Source organism: Musca autumnalis, unplaced genomic scaffold (genome assembly GCF_047663935.1).
Source record: "Musca autumnalis isolate F117 unplaced genomic scaffold, ASM4766393v1 scaffold_1, whole genome shotgun sequence".
In the NCBI taxonomy this organism is placed as follows: Eukaryota; Metazoa; Arthropoda; class Insecta; order Diptera; family Muscidae; genus Musca; species Musca autumnalis.
In genome coordinates, this window is record NW_027411644.1 from 120968272 (window position 1) to 120980620 (window position 12349).

Consider the following 12349-nt stretch of genomic DNA (forward strand, 5'->3'; position numbering starts at 1 on the left):
ACCTCTTAAAGAAATAGAGATATTGGCTTTAAAATAAAATGTTGACTTTTCTCCAAATAAGTGTTTGCCCAGTCCGACCCCTAATTATTATCCAACCATTACCAAAATCAATAGGCTTCTTCATCTATGAGACCCCCATTAACCCTCAAATTTTCGTGACGATCCGATCCGATTGCGACCTGTAGCGTGATTTCCAAAAAATAGAAAAATGGGATGTATTACCGACTATTGCGATATCTCCGTTATTTGGTTACCTACGCCGACCTAGTTTGCATCATTGTAAAGACGGTATCTTCTACTTTCAGAGACAGACTTTGCTTTTGGAAAGTTTTCAACCAAAGCTGTGATATTCGTCAATAAAATTAAAATCGGGGTTTTATTTGCTACTATTGTGATATCTCCGTTGTTTGATCACCTACGAGCACCTGCTTTACATCATTAGAAAGGTGATATTTTCTACTTTCATTGTCTGGTTTTGCTTTTGGTATACCCCATATAAAAGCTGAGATATTCGCTTTGGAAAAAAACGTTGTCATTTTATCCACCTAAGTTTTTTGCCCTTTCCGACCCCTAAATATTATCCGATCATCACCAAAATCAATAGGCTTCTTCCCCTCCGGGACCCCTATCAACATACAACATTTCGGGACGATCCGATCAAAATTGCGACCTGTAGCGTGATTACAAGGTTTAGATGGACAGACGGACGGACGGACAGACGGACGGACGAACACACATAGCCAGATCGACTCAGCTCGTCGAGACATTCATTTTGGTATATATAAGTATGGGTCTGCGACCATTATTTCGATGCGTTACAAACTTTTTGGCCAAAACCAACTTATAATACCCTCCCCACATAGTGGTGTAGGGTATAAAAATTATGAATAAATATACACCAATTGCTGAAAAGTTTTAGACTACATAAATATGTCATCTAAATTAAGCTGGAGGAGTAATATTTCATATTTGCTGAATATGAATTCGTTTGCTTTAGATATCAGGTTATATCTAGTAAGCTTCCGTTATTAGTGGATCCGGACAATTCGATAATTCCGAAACGTGTGGTGTCCGGATTATTGAGACTATACTGAACATTTTTAATTGAAAATAAACTTTAAAGCCGCATGAGATAACCAAACTTACATAACATTTGTTTCTCACAATTTTCTTTCATTCTGAGGATAATACAAATGTCGTAAACGATTTTTTCAAAGAAATAATTTTTCAACAAAATAAAATTAAAATTTTCTCAAAGTGGTTTATGCATGACGTGGTAAACGTTATTTTAGTTATTAGTATTAGTAGATTTGTGCGCGATCTTTTTTTATATTTCAATGGAATAAACGTTATTTTAGTAATTAATAGACGAAAGTTCATTCATCCGTGCTACAGGAAATCACTTTGGAGAAAAAATGTCGAAAAGTCATAACCCTAATGTGCAGTCACGAAGTGTGACTGCGTCATTCGGAGACCTTCCGGTCCATTGTGATCATCCAAAAGAATTTAGGAAGGGGGAGAGTTGGGGTGAAAGAAACCAGTAAGGAAAGGAGAAAAAGCAAGAGTGGCGAAAAAGAAAAGGGTATACAGGAAAAAATATATGTGTGTACATATATTTTATTAAATTTAATAAAGAAATCGAAAAAAATAGATATGGGAAAATGTCATATATATGGTTTACGTGTTCAGGTTCTTCAGATTTCTGATGATGTTGGTGATGGTAGCGAGTTCAAAGGTTGAATTGAAGGTTGGACTTGGTGGAAAATGAACACCCATTAACCTATGCCGTTTACGGGCCGGCATTGGGCAGCGACGTAGAAGATGTTCAATTGTCCCTGTCTGTTCTTCGTCCTCACAGAGCCTGCAGTAATCAACACCGTCATCGTTCCATTTGATGGCAAAGGCTCTAATGTAGCAGTGCTCATTAATGACTCCCGTCTCATTTCAGATTAGCTGAGGTTCAAGAATAATTTGTTCTATTGGCTGACAGAGTTGGCCAGATGGATCTTGCACCTAGGTTCATTATGCCATAATTCTTTGGCTCTTCCGTCAAAGAACATCTCAATTTTCCGGAATAGTTGACATATGATTGAGTCAGCGGTTGCTGGACCTGTTGATTGATAAAGTCCCAGTGTCCTGGTAACCAGCATAATGCGAGACTGTTTGTTAGTTTTTCCAAGGGTGGTCTACACTCAAGGACGGCCTCAGACTTGATGTTAAAGGATTTGATGGCTTTAAAACCCGCTGGACTATCCACAAATATAGTCACCGGTTCAAAGATCTCAGCATCCGGACTTCTTTTCAATTCTGCAGCCGTTCTTATCGCGAAGATTTCAGCTTGGAATACATTACAGTCATTGTCCAACTTGTAAAAGTATTCAAGACCAGGCCTTTCACAGTAGACGCCAGCCAAGTTTAAAAAGCCAGACCGTTCAGAGGAGGGTTACTAAGGCTCCAGTCGTCTATATTCGGGATAACGACATCTTCAAATCTCAAGACTAGTGATATATAGTCGTTTGGTTTAACACGTCGGTCAATTTTAAAGGTTTCTCGTAACTCGTTCAAAATACATACAGCCTTAGAGCATTACGTGCTGCCTGACACTGATGTCATGTTTCTCTAAAGCGGCCCATACATTATCAAATTGGCATGTTCATTGTCAATAAACAATTTTGAAAAGCAGAAAACAATGTTGGTGTAGGAACACAAAAAAAACGTAGAATTCATTCATATTTGGAGGAGAAATTCAAGATTTTTAGACTTGACTGATGGTTCGGTCGAATTCCTACCAAACACCTGTTGTTGTGGAAAATGTTTGTTTGATTGAAAACAAAAATGAATGATAGATCAAGAAAAGGTAGCAGCAATACCCAGCTGGCTGAATTGAGCTGTAATGTTAGTGTCAAATTCCATACGACATTTTATATATTTATTTCTATGTTCGATATATATTAGGGATATACATATATTTTGAAGTACAAATTTATTCAACAGAAAAAAAACTATTTCCCATAAAGACTCCTTCATATCATTGACATGTAACGTCCTCCAGGTCCGAACGACATGCCGCACACTAAAACACCGCTTATAGAGGCGGTACAATATTTGTTAATATGTGTGGTATTTTGTTAAACTTTAAAAGAATAAAGCCCTAATAAACATGTGTTTTTTTGTTTTCACAAGCAAACGATTGAAACAGCCTCTCTTTTTTCAATGAATTACCAGCGACCCCAAACGTTTTTGCAAGAATTCTACTTTCTGCAAGAAATTATGCATTTAGTGGAATGATATGGAAACATTCAAATTGAAAATATTCAATCAAATGTGAAAAATTATTAGTTTTTTTTAAATTCCAATAATTTATAGACATTTCCTTATTTTGTTTACATGTACGTTGACACTAACGTTTACAAACAAAAACAAATTTCTATGTGGCTGTTGTTGAGTTGTATTTGTTGCAGTATTTACTTTACCTGTAGTGCGATTCTGTAACTCCTTAACGATAGAATTAACGACGAATGTCAGTAGTTAACGATAATTTTCGGTAAGTGTTATTCTGTATACCAATTTTAACGATTTTGGTCGGTAAATTTAACTACCGAAAATTATTGTTAAGTAAACAACCAAAAAAAAAGTAGTCGTTAAGTCTTAACGACACTACATTATTGCAATATTTAGCTGATTTCTTTTAACAACGGCGTTTTTATATGAACATATGTTATGTTAATAAGGAGGGTACACAAGGTAAATTCCGCCTTATTCAGAAAAATCTTCTTAAGACATTTACATAAGGGTTAACTACGAGTATGTAGGATAACATTGGGCAGCTACGCCACTGTTGTGCTTTCGCCTGCTCCTAGAAGTACATGCATAGATAGACACTTGACGCTTTAGAAGTTGAAAGTACACTTGTGTTACGCACTGCAGATACTTATGTTTGGCGCATTTCTTCAAAAAGCGGAACTTTTTTCCTCTCTTACGCGTTTTATGTATTGGCAAAGAAATAATATTTTTAATCCAAAAATACATTAATATATGTATATCAAAATATAATATTTGACAATTTGCTTTTCTATCGATATTCGTCGGTATGTGCTTACGATTTCTACAATCGTTAACGTAAAGTTACAGAATACCACATTCGTTAACCCAACCGAAAATTTTTGTTAACTACCGATGTCGGTTCGTTATTGAAAAAAGTTACAGAATCGCACTACTGGTTTGTTCTACCATGACAAAAATGAAACAAATATTTTTCAAAAAACTAAAGTTTGGTAGTAGTTCGAACGAATCTGTCTTCGAATCGTCTTAGAGAAACAGGCTATTAATGCTAAGACTCGAAGGCCGTAGGTTCAGCAGTTTGTGGAGTGCTTCTAGCGGCTCCAGTTATTAGAGTCGAGGCCGCTCCTTGCATCTTGTCTATTTTGCTGCATGTCGATTTTTGGCGAAGAGAGTGCCACCAGACAAGAGATCAATAGGATAGAATGGGCCTCACCACAGTGTTATACAACCAGTGACTGATTATATCAATTCCAATAGAATTCTTGCACGAATAGAGTGATATTAATCATCACTTCGCAGTCTCCTCAACATTCCTTTTTGCATCGTAGCTAACAGTTCAGTAGTGCGATTTTCTAAAGCTGAAAGCACATACAACGTTTGAGTCAAGTTTTGCGTTGGACGTTGACAAAAAAACAACAACAACAGGGCGACGTTGATGTGTTTGCCGGCATATATTTCAAATGAATTTGAATTTTTCGGCATCATGCCCAACAGTGTAAAAACGGCCAAAACAACACAAAACTTTACTCAAACGTTGTATGTGTTTTCAGTTTAACTCTTTTTTTGAGTTACCGACAATTCTCGGTAAAATTAAAATGCTTATAATTTCGGTAATTACCGATGTTTTTCGGTAAGTTAGCGACGAATAAAAAGCAGTCGTAAAATTCTACCGATAGCAAGAGTGTTGTCAACTTGTATTTGAACTTCTCATTCAGAATTTTGCTTTTTAATTTTACTTTTTTTGTCGGTAATTCAAAAAATGTGTTAGAGAATCGCACTACATGATTGTACCTAGATTTTTAGCTTCGGGCGAGAGCTGAAGTTGCACCCCATCCAGTATCGCCGAGCTCACGTTTTCTAGTGAACATTAGCAGTTCTGTCTTTGTAGGATTGATTTTTAGGCCGTAAGCTTTGGCCCAACGCGGCAGTGTTGATAAGACTCCTTGCATAGATTCCGAAATTGTGGGCAGGACTTTGCCTGAAATCAGTAGCACTTCGTCTTCCGCGTGAGCGATAACTTTGGTGCGTTGATTATCCAGTAAACCTATCCAGTAAAGCCTATTTCTCTAAGATGATTCGAATTTAAATTCGTTCGAATAACTACCAGACTGCTGTTGTTGTAGAAAATATTAGTTTGATTGAAAATAAAAACAATTCAAAAATTGTTGAACAAAAAACAGAAGGTTGGTAGTAGTTCGAACGAATTTGTATTCGAATATTGTAATGAGAAATGTTGCTGGTTTCTCTATGCTCGACACTCTATGATAAAAAGGAGATCACATTGATATGAAGGAGAAGGTGTCTTGAAAAGTAATATGCTTATAGCTTTGCCTGTCCGTGAACTCGTAATTTGTAATAATTATTGCAAATGTTTCGAATTATGACAGTTGTATAATGGAAAAGTTGCTCAAAAAGTGTTTTTTTTTATTCATAATTAGGCTTAGTAAATATAAGACTAATATAAAAAATAATAATATAAATAATAACATAAAAAAAGTGTTTCGGCAACATTTAGTAAGTAAAAAAGACACAACTTCTGTTTCACTCATCCAAACATGCAAAAATTCGAATTTAATAATTAAAAGACACAAAAGCTAATGTTATTCTATTCTTATTCCAAATTCAATAAATTTTTCTTGCATAAAACTAATACACATTTACTTCTACAGCTAGGTATTTACGATATCTTTGAACCAAACAGAGCTGATTTTCGTCCAATGACAGATGAAACTGGAACTTATGTGAAGCATATTGAGCAAACAATAAACGTGCACATTCGGACTCATCCCATAAATCAACTTAGACGTAAGTATATTTTAACATTATTTTACAGCTCAGTCCCTGAGTTTATAGTATTAACTATTAAGATTTTGCCTTTGGTATAGCATAATTCCTTTTTAACTTGCGTAAAATAAATCCTTTGCAAATTTGGTATGTGAATAATTTGTTGTTATTGGAAATGTGATGAATGAAAACATGAAAATTGTGCGCTAAAGTTGTGTGGAAACTACACGCAAAAAAACGGCCTCTCTAACATATGTCCCAAACATAGTTTGCAGCAAACATATATATGTTTGCAACAGTCCCAAACATAATATATGTTTGGGTCTGCAAACAAATATATGTTTGTATATGTTTGGGTGCAAAGATATATATGTTTGGGTGCAAACAAAGATATGTTTGGGTGGAAACAATTTAATGTTTGGGTGCAAACATTTTATATGTTTGGGTGCAAAAAAATAAAAACCCAAAAGGCACAAAAAAAACAAACACATGCACCAGTGGGCGCTTACTGAGAGTAAGGGAGCGTAAAATTCAATGTAAAACACTTTAAAATGTGTGCTCACTTGCTCTCAGTAAGAACTCACTGGCTATCTCTATAGTATACACACAAATGTTGTGGTTTTTTATTGAAAGGCAAAAGAACAACAAACACATAGGTACATACAAAATTCCAAAGAAATACATAACACACTTTAATAAAAGAAAAACTGATTGAAATAATTTGTAAATAGTCACACTTTTAAAAAGGAAAATATATAGAAACGTAGTTGAACGCTTCTCCTTAGTTGTGAAATAAAACAAATTGTCCTCATAGTTGAAATCATCAGCGGGGAATCAGCATCTAGAATCAAATGATTATGTAATGTAATAAATAAATATGGATATGCCATATTTCAAATATACATAAGTATGTATGTAATTACCAATATTATATGCGATTTCTTCCTTGTCCAATAAAATAATTCCATTCTACTTTCCGATTCAATTATAAAATGTATTGGGCATTTAATTTACTAAAAAGCACAATTTCTTTAAGAAAACACAAAACACTGATTTATTCACTCACTTTACCGTCTTGACTCTACAAAGGCAACTAAAACACTGAAGAAAGAAAAAAATATAATTCTATCATTTCTTCATTTCATTTCATTTCATTTATTTATTCATAATCATTAAGCCATATGGCCAATTTAATTACAAAGCAGAATTAATTAATGGCATGCAATATAACCAAAATCATACTACTATACTATATAATATAAAATATATAAATGTATCATGGACATGGTATTATTTCTATATTAAAGAAAAACAGTAAAACCATTATCAATAGAGAGACTGGTGTCTATTGCAAGTACCTTCTGATTTTATTTTTAAAGTCAGTTATAGTGTAAGAAAAATTTCGCTCGTCATATGGTATAATAGTGTTCCAGTCTACAAATTCGTACTTCGAAGGAATGTTGCATCATAAGAGAATTGAACCTAGGGCATGTCAATGCACTCATTCTTATAGATGGACCAAATGAAAATATAGACAGAATGTAATCCGGAGATCCATTTTTAAAGGCCTTGTAAAACATTAGAAGCAATCTGAGTTTAATGAAGCTATCAAATGAACACCCCAGAAAATCAGAATAATATTGTGAGACATTTCTTCTTTTCTTCTTCTTGGTTAACAACAACAAAACAAGAAACACACGAGTTTGACGCATACATGCCACCAAAGCCCCCTCCTTCGCTTCTACGTCTTCTATTATAAAATACACACAACTCTTTATTATAAAACAGCATTCCACAGCCGCGAGAGCACTGTTATTACTCTCGTTGACAAACATCCTCTCTGCACCCATGAAAAAAATGTTCTAACATAAAAAATGTGTTTTACCCAAACATATCAAATTGAGATATGTTATAAAATGTTGCAAACATATATTTGTTTGCAACCGGTCCCAGACATATGTATATTTGTTTGGATCCAAACATATTTCTAACATAAATTTTTCTGCGTGTATACGAAAACAGTTAAAAGTTTTGTTGGGGTAAATAGTAAATTCCATCATTTCATATTCAAATTCTCCCCTATGATTTACTAAATATATTCAATATTATACTTATGTATGTGAATAGTATAATCCGTTGCTTTTTAAAATAAAAGTTTTTAGCACACCCTAAAGGTAGAAATAGAATCAATCGTTGCTTGCTTCCCAAATGTCAAATTATAAAGGAATGCCAGAGCCTCTAAACCGCTCTGCACATACGGTCCGTTGAATGACACTTTCTGACACGCGTTGACCCAAAAAAGTAAAATTATGTTTAACTTTAAAGCGCTCGGCACATACGATGCTTTGAGCGTCGCGGCACAACAACCACATGGAAAAAGTGTAAATGATGCCAAGTTTTTTGAAAAACAACAAAATGGCTGCCGCATTAAAGTTAAATATAATTTAACTACAAGTGTACAGTACAAGTGCCGTTGCAGTACATCTTTTTCTATGAATTCACTTATGAATTTTACAAGAGAGCGCGCAGCTTGGATGCACTCCATTTTTGCTTCCACAGCACACAGCTAGGATGCACTCCAAATCACAGCTTTTGATTTGGATTGAATTTAAAGGCACTCTTCGGATTGTTTTTTTAATGAATCTAAAGATGCAGTAAAAATGCAAGCCATTGCGAAATATCCCAGAATAAATAAAAATCATTTTTTATTTGTTTAAAACAAAAATATTAAGAACTTTATTACATTAGCACAAATTATAAAAATTATGCTCCAAAGATAACTAAAGGCTTCTACGTTTGCGGTTATAGTTTCCACTGTTAGTGGCATACTGATTGAGTGCCATTATGTGGCGGGACCCAGCGGGGGTTGTGGGGTTTCCAATAGCTGTGCCACTTGTAGTTGCCACTGTTAGCGGCATTGGCGGCATTCTGATTGGGTGCCATTATGGGGCGGAGACCCGCATAGCGGGGTTTCCAATAATTTTGCTGTAGGTTTTTAGGTATGTAAATACTGACCATAGCCGAACCTATTTGTGTTGTGAAGTTTGGAATGGCGTTTTCGCCCTGGCGAAGCAATGCTTCTGCTGACCTGGCACGGCATATGTCAGTTCCGCCTCTAATCTTGGAGTGATATTCAACGCAAAACTATCGTGGTCGAATCACATAAATATAGCAGCAGGAAAAGTTTATGGAATGCTACGGAATCTCTGGACAGTGCATAACACCACTCCCATGGAAATTCGCATGTTACTTGCAAAGTCATACCTCATTCCCACACTATTGTATGGTTCTGAAGTTGTTTATAGTTGTGACTATACCGATCAATGCAAGCTGAAAGTCACGTTCAACAATATTGCAAGATATGTATTTAATAAAAACCGTAGTGATCGGATTTCTGAGTATGCGTATAAAATATTCAATATGTCATTTGACACCTATCTTAAATATAGGAGTCTCATATTTTTGCAAAAAGTTCTAACCAAAAATGAGCCGTCATACCTACACCAGACAGTTTGTCTTCAAACACAACTCTGATTTACTAACACATACATACATTTATCGGCTGTCTTCCTGCTGTCCGTCATTTTTTCACAGACAGTCGGGTTAACAAATTTTTGACATTTTTGTGAAAAAGAAGTGAGACGATAATTCAAATGTGCTGAAAACAAAAGAATATGTACAAACAGAAAATAAATGGAAAATGAAAAGAAATCGATGATTTTCATTAATAATTTTAAAACTGTTTTTGCTGTTGTCTGGACGTCTACGTCACACAGGCAAGTTTTGGGTTTTTGACAATCAATACATGAACTCAACTGTCCTGTCATGTGTAAACGCAGGGTAATAAAACGATTCTCAAACTTAATATTTTGTTCTTAATTTTGGTATTTGTTCGACCTAGTGATTTTTATTATGTCAACAAAAACACTTAAGGGCTGGGTACATAAGCTGCCTTGCCTGCTTACCTTGCTTACGTCTGATAAAAGAATAAAAAAGAAAAGGGCAACCCAGTGCGAAATTTCCTCGGCCTTCTTTATTCTTTTATTTTTATTATGTCAAAAATGAAGCAGGAAAGCAAGGCAATCAGGCAGAGCAGCTTATGTACGCAGGCCTTTAATACTTTATTATTATTGTCATTTCATAAACATTGTACTTCAAGAAATGTCCTTTGTACCACTAACTCATAAGAATTTTATATTCTCATTGTGCTATATTTTCATTAAATAAATAAAATATTCTGATCCAAAACAATAAAAAATGTTTTAAATATTTTGTGTCCCATTTTGGATGACCTGTTTCACTAAGACTAATTTTCATATTTTCATAGAAACAGAATTGAGCCCCTGGTCATTATACAATTAATTTAAGCATTATGCAGATAATTTAGGGCCAAACCTATAGCTCTGCGTGTTGCGTGTGCGTTCAAAAATACAAAAACAATATATATGTATTTCAAATTGAAATACATGTATTTTCAAATTGAAATACATAAACTTTGTTTTTGTATTTTTGAACGCACACGCAACGCGCAGAGCTATAGGTTTGGCCCTTAAGATTTATTGTCTTAACATATTAGATGTGTCTTTTTACGTTATAATTTGTAATAATTATTACGAAGTGTTACTAAATGCTGTCTTTTTGCACAAAAGTTCAGTAAGAGGTTGTTTACACTTGTTTACCCACGCAGGCAATGTGGAGACGTAATTTCACTGCAGTTATACTGGAATGGAAAATTGCGTAAGGAAAATCCCCAATATTGCACACATTATCGACTGTATAACGACGATCAATTTCAGCACATATGACATTCATAGATAGTGTAAACAACCCCTAAAAGAGATCGAAATGAGAGAGCAATTTTGACAGTTGTTTGCTGAGAACTTGCTAAAGATTTGTAGAAGAATTTTTCCCAGCTACATTTAGCAAGTTCGATCAGCTGTTTTTCAATCATCTGTTAATGGTCAGGTGTTCAATGTTTACTTGATTTTTGTGGACAAATAATAGGTCTGTACGATAACTGTTCAAAATAAATTATTTCAGGAGTAATGATTTTAAATTTAATCGCTTTGATGATCACCCACCATACTGCTGGTGGGTCCCCTTCACTAATCGTAGAAGTACTAATATGACCACGATTATGATGTCTTATATAGACTCGTATGAACTGCATGTCTGAATCAAATTGTGTACATTTTGGAAGATCGATAAAAACAATAAAAAAGAGAATTCTGTCGCTGAAATTTCGATGTCTTGTGGAGAGTGTTTGCATAGTGTTTTATGGAGTCTTTGTAAAGAAACAATTGCTCAAAGCATTGCAATAATTAATAAGATTTTCAAAAGATATTTGTGAAATTTTTATTGTGGTGATTTTTTTTCTGAAATGATACTTCTTTCGACATTTGAGCATATCAAACAAAAAGCCCAAAGTCACTTAATGCACTTAATGCCACTACTAAAATACCAAAGAAAAATTACAGCATATTCCAATAGATTTCTTAAGTTACGCCAATTGGAATATCAATCGAGCGCAACATTTTCAGACAACTTTAATTACATCGATGAACACCTTTAAAGCATTCCCAATTGCACCATACATTGCACATTTCGACGTACCTATGTACATATGTATGCACATAATCGCCTACGTACATCACTCTCTAATGATCTATTGTTGTCGTTTTTGTTTTACTTTCAGGCAATGCTGGAGCCCAATCGCAACCAACTCACATATCTGTAAATCATCCATTCATGTTTTTTGTAATCGACAGAGATTTGGATATTGCTGTAATGTCTGGTCGTATTCTGAATCCATTGAATGTTCGAATTCAATAAGGGAAGCAAATGAGTGGAGGCCATCGAAGGTACAACCTTGCTGTTTATGTTTTTTTTTCTTCTGCGATCACAATCATGTAAATGCGTATAATGTAAATAGATGTACATACCAACAAATGTAGTAACAAACTAATTGTGAAGTATAAGCAATAAATTTGGCTTGAGATTACGCAACGTTGCAATATTTAAGAATTGCAAAGCATTCAATTTTTTCATAGATGCTTTTATTGGGCTTTTTTGGTAAGGTTAATTGAATGAATATAAACGAATTTATTTCATGTTTTGTTCGAAGTTTCACTGGTGGGTTTAAACATTTTCAAGAGTTTATTTTATTCTAGTAACAGATGAGAATTTTAATTATATTTAGGTTGTGCGAAATATTTTACTTACATTTAATATACAGTCGGACCTCGATTATCCGTGTTGGTCGGGACCGGAGGCATTATGGATA

General features: G+C 34.6%; 1 protein-coding gene across 4 annotated transcripts in view; it reads left to right on the forward strand.

The window, feature by feature from the left end:
• The window catches only part of Spn85F (Serpin 85F), a 31006-nt gene extending 18901 nt beyond the window's left edge, over positions 1-12105 (forward strand). For all 4 annotated transcript variants that reach the window (XM_073991428.1, XM_073991415.1, XM_073991434.1 and 1 more), the window contains 2 exons: positions 5952-6087; positions 11762-12105. In XM_073991428.1, coding sequence (XP_073847529.1) covers positions 5952-6087; positions 11762-11898 — 273 coding nt within the window. In that variant the 3' untranslated portion in view covers positions 11899-12105. The remainder of the gene's footprint in view (positions 1-5951; positions 6088-11761) is intronic.
• Positions 12106-12349: the final 244 nt, after the last annotated feature.